This window comes from Lithobates pipiens, unplaced genomic scaffold (genome assembly GCF_037356315.1).
Source record: "Lithobates pipiens isolate NorthernLeopardFrog02 unplaced genomic scaffold, aLitPip1_a1.2 Scaffold_18, whole genome shotgun sequence".
NCBI lineage: Eukaryota > Metazoa > Chordata > Amphibia > Anura > Ranidae > Lithobates > Lithobates pipiens.
Window position 1 is genome coordinate 61,646,304 of NW_027507758.1, and position 18,072 is coordinate 61,664,375.

At 41.0% G+C, this 18,072-nt stretch overlaps 1 protein-coding gene across 2 annotated transcripts in view; it reads right to left on the reverse strand.

The window, feature by feature from the left end:
* Window positions 1-1,090: 1,090 nt before the first annotated feature.
* Window positions 1,091-18,072, reverse strand: part of LPGAT1 (lysophosphatidylglycerol acyltransferase 1) — a 166,863-nt gene continuing 149,881 nt past the window's right edge. For both annotated transcript variants that reach the window (XM_077485736.1, XM_077485737.1), the window contains exons 6-8: window positions 14,743-14,869; window positions 8,314-8,420; window positions 1,091-5,313 (exon numbers count right to left, since the gene is read on the reverse strand). In XM_077485736.1, the coding sequence (XP_077341862.1) occupies window positions 5,162-5,313; window positions 8,314-8,420; window positions 14,743-14,869 (386 nt within the window). In that variant the 3' untranslated portion in view covers window positions 1,091-5,161. The remainder of the gene's footprint in view (window positions 5,314-8,313; window positions 8,421-14,742; window positions 14,870-18,072) is intronic.

The window sequence follows — 18,072 nt, forward strand, 5'->3', positions numbered from 1 at the left end:
GAGGACTCCTGCCCTTTATCTTTTGTTTTCCTTTTATCACCACAGAAACTGTTGTCAAGGCATACCTGTTTTTTGAGACAAATTGTTGCAGTAAAGTTTACCTGGGTGAATAAAACCTTGGAGGGATATCTTCACCATTACACAATCCTGACCTGCTGTTCTCTTTTTTACTTAAATGTAGGATAAATGACTGGATTATTTATATTGTGTACAGTATACACTGGAATCTGTTAGTGTACTGTTGCGCTATATAAATCCTGTATAATTATTATTCAGTGTAACTTTAGATGGTGGAGTTCCAAGCAAACAAATACACTTAAAGCGGAATTCCACCCAAAAGTGGAACTTCCACGTTGTACTCCTTCCCCCTCCTATGCCACATTGTGCACCTTTCGGGAGGGGGGGGGTATCTGCCTTTCACAGGTATCCTGTCCCCACTTCCGGAAGCCTCAGCCGCGGGTATTTGCGTCATCGCTGGGGCTCCCTCCTCCCACAGCCGCCGGGTCAGTAGGAGAGAGGAGCGGAGCCTCGCACATGCACAGTAGGGTTCCCGGTGGAAAGCCACAGGGCTACACTGCCAGGTTCCCTTACTCGCAATGGAGGCGGATTGAAACATCAGCTGCAGTGTCGACATTGCTGGACTCCAGGACATGCAAGTGTCCTATTATTAAGTCAGCAGCTGCAGTATGTGCGGCTGCTGGCTTTTAATTTATGTAGCGGTGGGTGGACCTCAGCTTTAAAATACATGTATATAAACAGTTGTACCTGCTATACAATGGAATATTTTTGTCCAGCCTCTTTTGAAATGGATAACCCCCTGGGACACTACATAGCCAGGACAGAGCAATCAATAGTCATAATTATAGCCTAATATAACTTTAATTGCACATGATCACATTGGGAAGATTTCCCCTACGAGTTCTCTCTTCTGACCTAAACACATCCCCCTATAGTGCATAAAATATGCAGGCCACACAATGGAACCTGATTGGTTCAATACTGAACCACCCACTTACAGTTTGATTTCTCTCGTTCCGGAGGTCAGGAAATTATAATATAAAAGACAGATTTCAGACAGGTATGCTATCAATATTTTAAAAAAATATTTTTATTGATTTTTTTTAGTTGTATAACGGGACTAATTTTTTGCCACTTTAAAAAACAAAAACAAATGCCCACTTTTTTTGTTCTTCCATATCTTAACATCTTAATAGTTGAACTTTATTATCTCTGCCAGTAATGTGGAATAGATCAGTATGGTGTAACTAGTGATGACCTAAGGTTGCAGAAAACACAGTAGGGTCACTTGTGTGAAATTAAAGTGGTTAACCTCAGACATGAAATATCAGCAAAGAACTATCCCTCTATAGTGTGTACTTGTTTACATCCAGAGCCCCAAGTGTCAATTCTGTCTGCTGCCTAATTCCCCTGCCATCAGCACGAGTCGCTTTTGACAAGTCTTCCTGACACAAAGAAAAAAGGTGACAGGGGAGGGAGCTCCAGGTGATTGACAGCCTCAGTTCTGTTCCTGTGTGCTGTCTGAAGGGGGCAGATGTCCCTTTCCTCCAATCAGCTCTTAGAGCTCTCCTCACTGAGCTCTGCAGAAAGTAATTTCAGCTCTCCACTCACTTTTTTTTCTAACAGCTCAGAAAAGCTTCATAAATTCTGGACTTTGAATAGCTGTAAAGGAGAGAGGACTATAAACAGGTACAGCTTACGTAGGAGGATTTTTTAAATCTCTGTGCATCAACTAGAGCCAGTCACTTCAATGGGTATATATATATGTATATGTATATATATATATATATATATATATATATATATATATATATATATATATATATATATATATATATATATATATATATATATATAAAAGGGTTTACAACCACTTTAATATATTACCTTATTAGAACTTGGCCCAAATATATTACAATCTGGTAGCTCTGGCATTTTGTATTGACTTAAAAACATGGACTAAAACTCAGTTTTATTGGTCTGGCAGTGCTACGCACAATTACCATATGAGAAACGCTACTTTTTAAATTCCAGTAAAAGCTCTTTAACAGAGTGAAAGAGTTCAAACTTCTGTCAAACTTTTATTGACATCTGTTTGCCCATTGAGGCGTTTCACGTACGCCACTAAAGGTGTTTTTATTGCTCTCTGTGTGTCCTCACTGGACAGATTCCTCACTTCCTGCCCTAGTGACTGAAAAGACAGCTATAAAGACCTGGCTGAGGTTCTAACCCTTACCCAGTACATAGAAAAACCACAAAATCAACATTTTATGTATTGGTTTTACACAAGTTTATCAATAACTGGACACTCCAACCCTCTTTGGAGGAGCACTGCATCTCAATGGCTAGCAGACTCAAAATCCATTATATGGCCAAAATGTATGTAAATGCCACTGTAAATTGAGTTAAAGTGCTTCCAGTAGAAGGCACCATCCACACTACATCATTCCATGGAATTTTAGACAATCGTGTGCTTTGTGGCAAAAGTTTAGGAAAGTCGCTTTTCTCTTTCAGCATGACTGCACCCTAGCGCAAAAATCTGATCCATAAGAACATGGTTTGAGAAGTTTGGTGTGGAGAAACACAAGTGGCTCGAACAGAGTCCTGACTTCTACCCTAATGAACATCTTTAGGCTGAAGTGGAATGCTAACTGCAGGTTCTTATCCAACATGAAAGGTCAGATCCTGACCTTCCATGTGATCTTTTGGCTGGATGGGCACAAAACCTTGCGGAAAGCCCTCTTAGAAAGGGAGAGGATGTTCTAGCCACAGAGAGGTGCCCAGCTTTATATGAATGCCCATAGTTGTGAAATGGGATGTCCAATAAATGCATACAAGCGTGACAATGAGGTATTTACAAACGTTTGGCCATATAATATATTTTACAAAATGAAATGTGTAGAAACTGCATCAACATAATTATATATTTTTCAGGTCAGAAAAATTTTACAGTGGTGAACCAATCTTAACAAAAACATGTTAACAGATTACAGTTTTTCCCTTCATTACTGCCCAAGCAGGATGCTACTTACAGCCTCCGAGGCCATATAATAATTATTAAATTTGGCAGCCATTTTGTATTTCTGAATGGAAAAGGAATTGGACTTTTTGGGCACAGGTACACGTTTTCATAAAAACATTACAAAAAAAAAACACACGTTGACAAGAATATATAAAGCACATATTGCCTAAGAGGAGTTGAATCATAACCAAAACAACTGAGACCACCATAATCTAGTATTGGTAGTAGATGTGCGTCTATTGAAAAGCGATTTTTCGGCATCGTCCACTCATAAGGTTATCCAGAGGTGTAACTAAACACCAGAAACTGCTTCATTAGGACTGAAAGCCAGTGAAATTAGGAATCAATGCTTTATTAGTACCACGTGCTTAATATAAGGGTAAGTGACCCCGCTTGACCTCCTGTAATGGTAGCTAGAGCTGCCATTGCGGTTTACAGCAGGAGTCACAATGGAGTTTCCCAGTGATGCTTTCCATTAGGTACTGCTACAGCAGGACAAGTGGGGTCACTTACTTATATTAAGCAAGTGGTACTAATAAAGCATAGATTCCTGAGGAAGCGCTGAAGTGCACAACATGTAGAGCAACTTTACACCATATCCACTTCCTCAGAGCCTATATGGACACAAGTTATCGTCTTTCAATAGACGCATGTCTACTATCAATACTAGGTTATGGTGGTTTCGGTTACGATTCAACTCTTCAGGCAATATGTGCTTTATGTAATAATTCTTGTAAATGTTTTCTCAAATTTCTGAAACAAAATACGTTTTTATGAAACCGTGTGTACCTGTGCCTAGATAGTTCAATTCCTTTTCCATTCCAATATATCTCTCAGCTAGAACGTGGCATCTTCCACTATGGACGTATCCACAGTTCCACCCTGTTGTGATAAGATTTTGTTAATTTAGCACATTTTGTATGTCCACCACTGTTTTGATAATGTGGAATACATATCAGAGCAACTTTTAGTGGAATTCCTTCAGCTGTTCTTCTGAAGACAAAAGAACATCAGGCGATTTGTGCTAAGAATTTGGACTTGCAATGCCCTAAATAAGAAGCGCTCAACAGAGCTAAAAATCAAGCTGACACATAGGCCAAGGGCCCTGCAAACGATTTGAAAAGATCGAGAGAAACAAAAAAGGACGCATATGGTGCGAGTCAAGCCCTGAATTAGGAAAACAATGACTTCCCAACATCGTCCCCTGCTTGTCACATGTACGCAGCCAAACAGAATGACACTAACGCAATGAGACAGGGCAGTTGAGGGACATCATCAGATGTGGGTTCTAGCAGTATTAGCACTTAACAGTCCACAGAAATATTACTACATTGGAAAAAAAGTGCAATTAAAAAGGAAAAAAAAAAAAAAACACTATATTGATATAAAATTCACATATGAAATGGTGCATTTTAACACAGAAAAAAAATGAAATCGAACAGATAGACACTGCTCCTCAACAGGGATAAGACAAGTAAACCAGGTGCATTGTGGTAAACATAAAATGACCGTTTTAATCTTCGCCAAGTTGGGCACGATTCTGTGATGCCAAGATGGACAGAGAGAGAACAGGACAGGAGCACGGACACCTATTCTATGTACTCTCACCAGATCTTTTTTTTATCCCAACGCCTACCTTAGGCGTTTTAGCCAATGCGCAATGCATTTCATAGTCTTGTATTGTTGGGCGGTGCCTTGGGTCTGCACCCAAATTAGGGATCGGCAACTTGGCGCTCGTTGCTACGACTTAAGGAAGCCAACCCGCTGAACTTTCTTCTTTCTGTAGGTTTTCACTGCCCTTGTTAAATGAGTCAACAGTTTCAGGCCTCACCTTCATTAGTTAAACAAATTCAGAAAGACTTCTGCCCACTTGCTAAAGACATGTTAGCAGGTCATCCACATTGAGCCGTACTATCACGCCAGTTTAAAACTGCCCCAGTCTGGGCTTAAAATGCAAAACAAAAAAAAAAAAAAAAAGTAATATATATATAAAAAAAAATATATATATAAGTCAGCGATTTTGTTGACTGTGGTGTTTTCACATTCACACAGATAACATGGTGCTCTTTTGTTAGAGCTTGCAATTTCCTACGTCTGAGTCCTCAGGTCCCACTGAGCTTTTTAAAATAGGCAATGATAAAAATAGCGAAGAATGCAGTACCACATGTACCCTGACAAAAAGGCGAACGACTGTACAAGGAAGAGCCAGACATTGCTTAGGGTCATTTCCCTTGACACGGCTTTCTTCTGTCCCTGCGGGGGAGGAAAAGCACCTGAAAGAAAGGAGAAACAAAACTGAAGGACAAATGTAGCTAGAATCTGGTAAACCACCTTTAGCCTAAAATGGTTGACAAACAGCAAAGTATATCATATCAATGAGCACAAAGTTGGAGTTATTACCAAAGCTTTTTAATTGAAATACAGTGGGGGAATTATTTGATCCCCTGCAAATTTTCTACGTTTACCTACTTACAAAGAAATTAAGAGTCTATAATTGTTATCGTAGGTATATTTTAAATGATAGAGACAGAATATCAACCAAAAATCCAGAAATAAAACATGATACAAAATGTTATAAATTGAGTTGCAATAAAATAAGTATTTGAGTGAAGTATTTGATTCCCTACCAACCAACAATAATTCTGGCTCCCACAGACTGGCTACAGTATGTGCTCACGTGGTACACAGATCAGTTCTGTCAATTTAAGGTGGTGCTCCTAACTAATCCATTCAAACTTTACCATCATGCACAAGACCAAAGAGCTGTCAAAAGATGTCTAGGACAAGATTGTAGACCTGCACAGGGCTGGGAATGGGCTAAAAGACCATCAATAAGAAGCTTGGTGAGAAGGAGACAATTGTTGGAGCGATTATTCGCAAATGGAAGAAATACAAAATAATCATCAATAGTCCTCAGTCTGGAGCTCCATGCAAGATTTTGCCTCATGGGGTAAGGATGATCATGAGAAAAGTGAGGGATCAGCCCAGAACTACACGGGAGGAAGTTGTGAATGATCTGAAGGCAGTTGGGACCACAGTCACCAAACAAACCATTGGTAACAATACGCTGCCATGGATTGAAATCCTGCAGCGCCCACAAGGTCCCCCTGCTCAAGAATACACATATACAGGCCCGTCTGAAGCTTGGCAATGAACATTTTAAAGGATTCAGAGGATTGTGAGAAAGTGCTGAAATCAAAATTTAGCTCTTTGGCACCAACTCAACATGTTTGGAGGAAGAAAATGTTTGTCTCCAACAACACCATCCCTACAGTTAAGCACGGAGGTGGAAACATTATGTTTTGGGGCTGTATCTCTGGTAAAGGTACAGGCGGACTTTACCGCATTGAGGGGCCAATGGACAGGGCCGTGTATGGTAAAAACTTGGATGAGAACCTTCTTCCCTCAGCCAGAACACTGAAGATGGGTCATGGATGGGTCTTCCAGCATGAAAATAACCCAAAACATTCCGCCAAGGAAATATAGGAGTGACTCAATAAGAAGCACATTAGGGTCATGGAGTGGCCCTGCCAGTCTCCAGACCCCAATTCTATAGAAAATTTATGGAGGGAACTGAAACTTCGAGTTGGCAAGCGACAGTCAAGATACCTTAAGCCAACAAGGGTTACTCCACCAAGTAATAAGTCATGTTTTGCTGGGGGAATAAAGTACTTTTTACTCACTGAACTGCAACTGAACATTTGTATCATGTGTTTTTCCTGGATTTTTGGTTGATATTCTGTCTCTATCATTTATAATACACCTATGATAAAAATTATAAACCCTTAAAGTGGGAACTTACAAAATCTGCAGGGGATCAAATAGTTATTTTCCCCACTGTACATGTATTTTGGACCCCTCCCACCCAAGGGTTTGTGTCTGTTCAGCCAGTCCTGCCAAAAATAATAGCGACCCCCATCATTTCTCTATTGCAGTTAAAGAGGTTGTAACCTTATAAAAAAAAAAAACAAAAAAAAAAAAACACTGTTCCTTTAAAGCAGGTTAAACAGCACAGTTCTTGTGCCGTCTAATCTGTCCCTTTCTATGCTGTAAAAATCCTGGTTAATTCTGCCTGTTCCTGTATCCCTTTATGTGAACTGACCATGACAATCATGGCTGCTGATCCACGATACTGTAGTCAGTTTACGTGCCTCCATCATTCCACTATATTAGAGTCTCACCTTCATCCCCCTCAGCTCCTAGTGTGTGAGGGATTTCCTCACCGCTCCTCCCCTTCTGCCGCTATTAGTAGCTGGCAGTAAAGTCAGAGTAGGATTACGACCGGCCCCTCTCTTCTAATAAGGTATACTACACACTGTAAATGTTTTTTATAAAATTATGCCACTAAATACTTTTTTTCAGACAGTCTCTGTGCAGTCATGTGACCTCCTGCCACTCTCCTCCCCGATCTAAGGACTACAGTGGGAGGGGCTGATCAGACAGCACAGAAGTCACGTGACCTCCCAGGTGATGTCAAAGGGGAGTCTGTTTTCCCCTTTTGGGATAAAGGTTTTATATAAATAAAAGTTAATCATTTTCAGCACCCCTGCCAGTGCTAAATGGTTTATCTCAATACAACTGCAAGAGAGCTTTTCTGTTGAAAAACAGACTTACTGGCTGAAAATAGAATGAAAAAAGCCTAAAAAAATGAAAACAAATGCAGCCATCACATCTAAGAATTGGTAAGCTGCACTTGGAGTTTAATACCTCTTTAAAGTGGTTGTAAAGTTTTTCACCCTAATGCATTCTATGTAATAATGTGAAAAAACCTTCTGTGCAGCATCTGTTCCCCAGAGCCCCCCCCCCCCCTTTTCTTACCTGAGCCTGATCCAATCCAGCGCTAAGCACAGGCCCAGCGACTCCAGCCACCACATCTCCTCACTGGACCGATTGAAAGCATGAGCCATTGGCTCCTGCTGCTGTCAATCAAATCCAGTGAAATGGGAGCAGAGGACGGGGCTGAATCCCGCTATCTGTGTCAATGGATGCAGTAGCAGGACTCGGGACCACTACCGGGGAAGAGCCAGAAGCACGGACAGGGCACTCTGGAAGAGGAGGAACGGGGCTGCTCTGTGCAAAACCATTGCGCAGAAAAGGCAAGTAAGGGCATGTTTGTTATTTTTATTAGAAGAAAAAAAAAAAAAACCCTTTACAACACCTTTTAAGCTTTTTAAAAGGTATGAAAGCTTATAAGAGATTTGCATATGATATAACAGACCTAATGTCTGGTTGATTAATCCTTTAATTAAAAATAACCCATAACATCTCTATACCTGTTTCATAAAAGTGTGACAATAGATCTTCTTTTTCAACAAAACGCTGATATAACCAATCTGTTAATGCTTCCGTTTCCATGGGAACCTCTTTGATGGGATAGATTCTGTTTGAAGGTAAAATGACAGATCAGGGAAAATGAGCTGTGCATTTACTTTTTCAAATCAACATTTTAGTAAAAAGTCAAACAAGATTACTTAGTCTCTAGTATATCTCCAACAGTCTTTTATCATCATCACAGTTCTATAAAAAGGAGAAAACTAAAGGAAAGTTGCACTGAAACAAAAATGCTTGCTGCCACAGCGGATTTTATAAAATGCTTGCTGCCTGGCTGTCTCAGGTTTCAACATCACACCTTCTGGGTCACCAATCTAGAACAAATATACAACAAATGCATGCAGAACTGCCATTCGTCTTACTGGTGCTGAGTCAGGGACTCAATGAATTGATGTTCTAGAATTAGCATGCAAGCAAGACAGCTGGTATTTTTGGGAGAGATCAGTAAAAGCAGAAAACAAAATTTTAGCAAGGATTTTTTTTTTTGTGGTTATTTAGGACACTCCCATAAACTGGCAGACATCTTTCTGTGCGCGACACTCAAATACATCCACCTGCTATCTGTAGAACTGGGAGGCACCAATGCTTCTAATGTGAGTGGTAAGTAGCATTTTCAGAAGGAGAGGTCATCATTGGCAGCCTCCTTATTTATATCTTTGTGTAGGATTCCTTTACCACTGCAATACTGGGCACTTATATGCCCCTCCTGCCCAGGCCAATTTTCAGCTTTCATCGCTGTCGCACTTTAAATGACAATTGCGCAATCAAACGCAACACTGTACCCATATAACATTTTTAGAATTGTTTGCTTCACACAAATAATTCTTTTGGTCGTAATCACCACTGGGTTTTTTTTTTTGTTAAATAAATGAAAGACTGATTTTTAGTTTTTAGTTTTAAATCCAGCGTTTCTCCTTGTTTCAGTTTTTGCAAATCTTTCCTAATAAATTTAAGCCAAAATGTATTATACTGTCCACAAACGATGACTGAATAATAAATATCTAAATATATCTATATCTATAACAAATCGATCAATCCTGATGTACTGATCATATTTCTTGAGGCCCAAAAATGCCAGCAAAAGTACAAATATCTCCCACATTATGCATTTCATCATGCATGCTTTTTTTTTACTAAAAATGTATTTCCCGTTTGCAGGGAGAAGAAACAAAGATTGTTCCCTCTGTACAGAGCCCTGTGTTTGTCAAAACAGGGCATTGGGCTGTGATTGGACAAAGGTCTAAGTCATGAATCATTGGCTGGGATGCAGTGTCCAATCACAGTGGAAGACGTTGGAAGCAGGGAACAACGTACAGGTAGGTCACAGTTTCTGTAGGAGCTACCAGTTCGCAGTACAACGCAGGCAGGCGGTCCTGAGGTGGTTAAAGAGCATTTATAATTTTGCAACCAAATTAGGATAACACCAACTTTATATTTATTACATGTTCAACTTCACATAGCATAAAATATAAATGATGCTTAGATTTTATCGGTTACTATATTATATAGCGCCAACAGGTTACGCATCACTTTACAATATAAAAGGGAGACAATACAGTTATAATACAATAAAATGCAAGAGGATTAAGAAGGCCCTGCTCAGAAGAGCTTACAATCTAATAGGGTGGGGCAGGTGGTACAAAAGGTTGTAACTGTGGGGAATGAGCTGATGGAAGTGGTAAAAGATTATCTGGAGATGTGATAGGCTTAGGCACGTTGCTTGCTTGGGCATTCATTTCAATGGCCAAAATGAATGAATATTCCGGCCGATTAAATTAACAGCCAAGTGCTTGACACGCTTAAATGCGTTTGAAAAAAACGTGGCTTTAGGTGTGTTTTTGACGCCGTTTTGCTCCTGCCAGGAGAAAAGACACTTAGCAGAGCAGGGCAAACGCCAAACACCCAGTGTGCATGAGGCCTAATTGTTAAGCGATTGTCCCATACAATAATTTGCCCTATCCCGAGGGCAAAAGGCAGCAGTTAAAGCGGAAGCAAAAACAGGTTTTATTTATTTATGGCAGGTGCTGGAAAGGTAACACTCCCATTGGTTGTGTTCTCAACCAAACTGTCAAACCATCCAATGGCTGGTGTCATAACTGATCGCAGCATCAAGGCAGCTGTAGATTAAACAGGTTCCTTGCCTGAAATCGTTAGGGGGGTTTACTTACACTTTAAGTAGCTATATTTTTTTTAAAAGTGCTTTCAAATGAGCAACATTTGGCCACATGCACACGGGATGTGCTCCCAGCTCTCCTGAGCACCTATTCATCGGCTGAAGAAAAGCAGCATCTAAAATGTGCCGTGTTTTCTTCAATAATTTTTTTAACATTTTTTTAGTTTTACACACATATACATACATACATACACACAAAACAGAACATAAATAAATATCTACAAAGAAAATTGTGCGTTAATTCATTTACTTGGCCCAGTATAAATTTATTCTGGCTAGTGAAATGAACGCTCAAGCACTAAACACGCCTAGGGCGAAGACACATATACACGCATTTAGGCACTGCAAAGCATTTATTTTTGCCAAAATGTTTCTGTTCCTGAACGTGCCGACAGTGGGGATTCTTTTCTGCCTCTAAAAGCCTTCAAATGCATGGACACAAAAGGGGGAGGGTTTACTAAAACTGGATCACTCAATCTGATGTAGCTCTGAATAGTAGCCAATCAGCTTCTAGCTTCAGGTTGTTCATTTAAGCTTTGACAAAACCTGTAAGCTGGTTGGTTTCTATGCAGATCTGCACCAGATTTTACACTCTCCAGTTTTAGTAAATCAACCCCATAGGGCAACATTAAAGAGGAGTTCCTCATACTCATCTGATTCCTCTCCCCCTTCCAGTGCCACAATTGGCACCTTTCGGGAGGGGGCAGGATACCTGGTCTTTGACAGGCATCCTTTCCCACTTCTGAGAGCCTCATCCGCGGCTATTGACGTCATTAGCTAGGAATCCCCTCCTCCTTCCCATTGCCGGGCCAGTAGGAGAGAGGGGCGTGACTCGCACCTGCTCAGTAGGGTTCCTGGTGTGAAGCCAAAATACTACACTGCCGGGTACCCTTAACCACAATGGCGGCAGCAGCACCCGACAGCTGATGGAAACATTAGCTGCGGTGCTGACATCGCTGGACTCCAGGACAGGTAAGGGTCCTCTTATTAAAAGCCAGCAGCTGCAGCATGTGTAGTAAATTTTTTTGGGCTGGACCGCCACTTTAAAGAGGATTTCCGCCCCATAGCTGCGGACTTAATAATTGGACACTTACCTGTTCTGAAATCCAACGATGTCGGCAGCTCAGCCAATGGCTCTCGGGTGCTGCTGCCACCATTTGTACTAAGGGAGCCTGGCAGTGAAGCCTTTCGGTTCCAGCCAGTTTCCTACTGTGTATGTGTGGAGAGTGCCACGCTTTCTGAATAGCCTGGCAGAGGTGAAAGGGGGGCAAACTTCCAAGTGGTCCTGCTGCGATCAAAAACAGGTATCTGTCCCCCATCCCCAAACCCACCCCCCCCTCAAAAGGTGCCAAATGTGACATCGGAGTGGGGGAGGAAGCTGATAAGTAGAGGTTCCACTTTTGGATGGAAGAACCGCTTTAAGGGGCGTTTAGAGGCAGAAAAAGTAAAAAATTTCAAATGCTCATAAAAGTGGAGTTTTTAATGCCCAGTGTGCATGAAGCCTTAATCAAGGGGAACCATTTGGGGATCCATTAAACAGTTCAGCCCAAAAACAAGATACAACAACATTTTTGTTCTCACTGGAATAGGTGTAGAACTCAGGTGGCAACAATGAAAGCTTCACTGAAACGCCAAACTTGGCACAACCTTCTCAATGCAGAGGGAAGTCATCCTGAGGGTCTCAGACAGAAGAGACAGAGGAGGAAAGATATAAAAAAAAAGAAAAACCGACAGAAGGAAAAAGCCGAATGACAAAAGTTTGCATTCCACATCAGAATTCCCGATCCGTTACTTTCTTGCAAATGTAGACATGGAGGGGAAATGCTGTATTTTTTGGTTAGTCAGCACTGCAAGCTTTGGTGTTCCCAAATAGTACAATGCATATCAAATTTACTGCACTACACAAGCTTTACTAGCATTAGCTTAAAGGCACAGTTTAGCTATGTATCAGCTTGGACCAATACATATATGTATGTGCGCTACTCAAAAAAAAAAAAAAAAAAAAAAAAAAAGGATGGATGTGCCACACCTGGCTGATCCCCTTGGAAACTGAAAATCGCTGTAGCTTTCACAGTGATTGCCCATAGCTTCTGCGTTGTGTACCCAGAGCTGCCCTGCTGCTTACTGAACACAGGCGTTTGCTTGCTCAGAGCAGGCTGGACACAAAGTCTTTACTGCCTGGACAAGGTGGGAAAAAGGGGGGTGGGTGCAACACCACAATCTCATCCAATCAGAGAATGCTTTGCGTTCAAAAACATGCAAAGTTTTCCCCAAGAGCTCAGCTGTGAAATTATACAAGAGGTGTAGCCTTCATCAACTGGAGAAGGAATTCCCCGCTGGGGAAGTTTACCATAGAGAACATCGTGGACCAGATGGTCCCCAGCAGTCTCTATGACCTTAGAAGGTCGGGTGTGTAAACATTGCTGTGTATTTGGCTGGAAAGGCTGAGAGCGTTTATTTTTTATTTATTTTTTTAAGTTCAGTCTTTGCAGGCTAGAGGAGGGATGTGGGGGTCTTATACGCCCCTGATATCTCTGTAAAGAGGACCTGTCATGCCCTACTCATATTACAAGGGAAGTTTACATTTCTTGTAATAAAAGTGATCAAAAAAAATAAAATAAATGTAAAGCGTCCCAGTCCCCACATATGTACGTACCGGCCACATATGTAAACAGCCTTAAAACCACACGTGTGGTATTGTCGTGATTATTAGAGCGATAGCAACAATTTCAGCCCAAGACCTCCAACTCTAAACCGGCAACCTGTAAAAAAATGTAACCACCTAAGGACTGAGCCTTATTTTCAGACTCAGTGTTTACAAGTTAAACAGGTTTTTTTTTTCTAGAAAAAATCCATCCCCCCCCCCCCCCCCAGAGAATAAAATAGCGGTCATTGCAATACTCTGCCACACTGTATTTGTGCAGCGTTCTTACAAGCTCACTTTTTTTTTTTTTTTTTAAATACACTTTTTTTAATTAAAAAATAAAACAGTAAAGTTAGCCCAATTTTTTATTTATATTGTGAAAGATGTTACGCCGAGTAAATTGATACCCAACATGTCACGCTTCAAAATTGGGCCCACTCGTGGAATGGCGATAAACTTTTATCCTTAAAAATCTCCATAGGCAACATTTAAAAAATTCTACCAGCTGCATGTTTTGCGTTACAGAGGAGTTCTACCGATCCTGGCGATACCTCACATGTGTGGTTTGAACACCGTTTTCATATGCGGGCGCTACTCACGTATGCGTTTGCTTCTGCACACGAGCTCGGCGGGACGGGGCGCGTTTATTTCTTATTTATTTTTCCTTTTATTTTTACATGGTTTTAAAAAAATAAAAAATGGTGTCACTTTTATTCCTATTACAAGGAATGTAAACATCGCTTGTAATGGAAAAAAGCTTGACAGGTCCTCTTAAATATGAGATCTGGAGTCAAAGACCTCAGATCTCATTTGGACTTGAATGCAAAAAAAATAAATAAAATTGTCATTTTGAAAAAAATTACATAAATAAAATATGTGCCTTTAAGAAATATCTCCCCCCACTGATAAAAAAGTGATCCATCGCAGAGACCACTTATATCTTGTAGCCGGCCAAACACGGGGATAGCAGGGTTATGGCAGCCTAGCTGCTGCCATAACAACGATATCCGTCACCAAAGTAGGGACATACATCAGCGTGCGGCAGTTGGCAAGTGGTTAAAGCATCACCTATGGAGAACCAAAGTTTGGCACCATTCCATGAGTGTGCGCATTTTAAAAGCGTGACATGTTAAGTATCTATTTACTCAGCGTAACATCTATCAGGCTATAGTGTTTCGTTTTTTTAAGTTCATGAAACCACTTTTCCCAGCAAAAAAAAAAAATGCATTTGAAAAATTGCTGCGCAAATACCGTGTGACATAAAAAGTTGCAACAACTGCCATTTTATTCACTAGGGTCTCTGGTTAAAAAAAAAAAAAAAAAAAAAAAAAAACATTAGGGGTTTTGAGTACATTTGTAGCGGAAAAACTATGATTTTTATATGTAGGAGAGGAGTGCCATAATTGGGCCAGTATGGAAGTGGTTAAATCTTTAAACCAATGGGCTGCAAAAGAAAGGAGTGACAGGACTGGATGTGGCCCAAAATGCACCTATTTGACTTGCCGAATCTAAATATCCCAACTCATTCGCCCAACAATATCAAACTACTAATACCTGTAGTACACATGAGTGACAGTAGGGGGCCGGTAACCCAGAATCCAAGTCTGAATGTCCATTGGATGTGCATTAGGGTATCCAATTGTAGCGTCGATCACCCACTGTAAACCTTTTGGCTTTTGATCTATAAATAAAAAAGGGGAGGAAAAATTAACTGATAGAAATATTATTGTTTATAGTATACATGTGTTCTTACCTGTCCTAGCAATTCTAAAGTATAGGACAAATGCTTGCTTATATGGAGATCACTCGTTATCAGCCTTAAAAAGGCAAGTTCACCTTTGTACACTTTTTTTTCTAAATTCCAGGTCCTATATGCACCAATATAGGATCCATGTATTTTTTGGCAAAAATATCAAAGCTTTCCAGCTAGTCACTTACTTTTCTTGTCCTAATCCACGTTTCCAGATGTTTCCATTAGTAATGTCTTTCTTCCTGATTAGACTTTAGGTCATGACACAGGAAGGAGTTGACCAGCTGACCTGAATGGGCTGCCCTACACACAGCAATCGCCCCAAAGAAGCTTCAAAATGTTTTTTCTTTTTGCTTTATTTTTGCAGCTTGGTGCATTTTATACTGCGATTTTTGATGCAGCGCATTTCTAAAATGCAAGGAAATGCCTAGATGCGAATGGAGCCGAATTTCAACCTTTAGGACCCATTCACTTCTAGCATAGTGGGAGCGCACATTTTGTGTCTCGTTTTTTCCTGTGACATGCATAGGGCTGCCTGTTGATTTCAATTGGCTGCACTTCATGTGGTTAATGGAACATGTTGTCGTTTTGTGGGTTGCGAGTTTTTTTTTACTGTGCATTTTGCAGCATTTGCCCCTCGTTTTTTTTCACATGGCAAAATGTAAAACTGGAAAATTACTTGGAACCCCCAAACATTATATATATTTTTTTAGCAGAGACTCTAGAGAATAAAAAAATGGAGATTGTTGCAATATTTTATGTCACACGGTATTTGCGCAGCAGTGTTTTAAACGCAACTTTTTGGGAAAAGGGACACTTTCATGAATTAAAAAAAAACAAAAAAGTAAAATTAGCCCAATTTTTTTGCATAATGTGAAAGATAATGTTACGCCGAGTAAATAGATACCAAAAATGTCACACTTTCTAATTGCACGCACTCGTGGAATGACGACAAAGTACGGTACCTAAAAATCTCAATAGGCGACGCTTTAAAAAATTTTTACGGTTACCAGGTTAGCCTTACAGAGGAGGTCTAGTGCTAGCATTATTGCTCTCGCTCTTACGATCACGGCGATAGCTCACATGTGTGATTTGAACACCGTTTATATATGCGGACGCGACTTCCGTATGCGTTTTCTTTGCTTCGCAAGCTTGCGGGAATGGCGGGCGCTGTAAAAAATTTTTTTATTTATTTATTTTAAAATGAATAAATTGTTTTAAAAAAAATAATAATAATTTTGATCACTTTTATTGCCGTCACTAGGAATGTAAACATCCCTTGCGACAGTAATAGGTGGCGACAGGTACTCTTTATGGAGGGATCGGGGGTCTAAAAGACTCCCCACCCCTCCTTTACACTTCAAAGTATTCAGATCGCCGAAAACAGCGATTCTAAATACTGTATATTTTTTAAAACCAGCGCCACTGGCAGCGGAGTAAACGGGAAGTGACGTCATGACGTCTCTTCTGTGTTTACTATTAGGAGACTGGAATGACGCCGATTACGGCGTCATTCCAGTTTATCCCCAGCAGCTGGAGGCATCACATCGTGAATCTGTGCTCCCGATTGAGCGGCAGGAGGTGGCGGGGGGGACTTCCCCCCTCCCGCTCCTCCGGCATAACAGCCGAGTGGCTTTTAGCCGCTTCGGTTGTTACGGCTAGATAGCCAATCGTCCGCTGTACAAAACGGTACCGGGATGACGCCTGCAGGTGCGGGCACCATCCCGGTATGCCCCCCGGAAGCCGAGTATGCACATCTGCGTACGCTCGGCGGGAAGGGGTTAATGGCACTGAAAGCGCAACTTGTAATTTTAGGTGTACAACGATGGCCACTATACAATCTGATTGTATATTTAGTGAGAAGGGTGATCAGTGATTGATTGCATTTCATTTAAAAGACAAGCACCTTGGAATGAGAGGGTGGATGATGCAGGGTGTGTGCTAATGAGGTCAGCTAGTCTACTCCTTCCTGTGTCATGACCTAAAGTCCGAACAGGAAGACATTAGTAATGGAAGCGTCTGGAAACATGGATTAGAACAAGAAAAGTAAGTGACTGTAGATTTAGCGGAAAGCTTTGATATTTTTGCAGAAAAAGTACATGAATGATGTATTGGTGCATAGGGGAGCTTGGAAAAAAAAAATAAAAAAAAAAAAATAAAAAAAAAAAAGGTGTACAAAGGTGAACTTACCCTTTAATGTACTAAAACATGACCAAACACCTTCAACTTGTTTTCATGCCTGTGCAGATCTGGCTTGAGGGTTCGTTATTTGGGACGTGAAATGTCACTAGGTTGAAAAAAGCAATGTAATTCTTGATACCATTAATGTGAGATGAAGCTAGTCCTTTGCCTTGGTCTTTCAAATAAATTAAACATACTGAACAGTGAACTACAAGTACTACTAATAGGAAAAAGTCTAAACATTCAAAGCAAGCAGAAAGGTCCCGCCGAAGCCAGCTGCAGGTCTTGTGCTTTGAATGACATGAATCACAACCAATTTCCTGATGTGGAAATCATCTGAGAGACCAGCACCTCTATAGAGTTCCTATAGAGAACAGCTAGGTAAGAGCCACCAAAAGGCCTCTGGGAAAGCTTTAGTAAACTGGGAGAACTACCAGTTGTAATAACTGAGGGGTTATTTACCAAGACTGGAGAGTGCCAAATCTGGTGCAGCTCTGCATAGAAACCAAACATCTTCCAGGTTTTATGGTCAAAGCTAAATTGAACAAGCTGAAAGCGGTAGTAAACCGCACTTTTTTTTCTTCTTTTTTTTAAACCTGCAAAGCAAAAGGCATAATGAGCTAGTATGCACCGCATACTAGCTCATTATGAAATACTTACCTTAGAACGAGGCCCCGACATCTGGCCCGATCCACGCCGAGGGAGCTGACATGCTCCCTCGGCGTTTCTTCCGGGTATCGCGGCTCCGGCGCTGTGAGTGGCCGGAGCCGCGATATCGTCACTCCCGCGCATGCGCGCGGGAGATTTCAGTCCGGCCGCTGCCGGATTTTGACGGCGAGAAACCCCTTGTGCGCATGCGCCGCTGCAGTCAGCGGCGCATACCGAGGGGAATATCTCCTAAACCGTACAGGTTTAGGAGATATTTTTTTTTACCTACAGGTAAGCCTTATTAT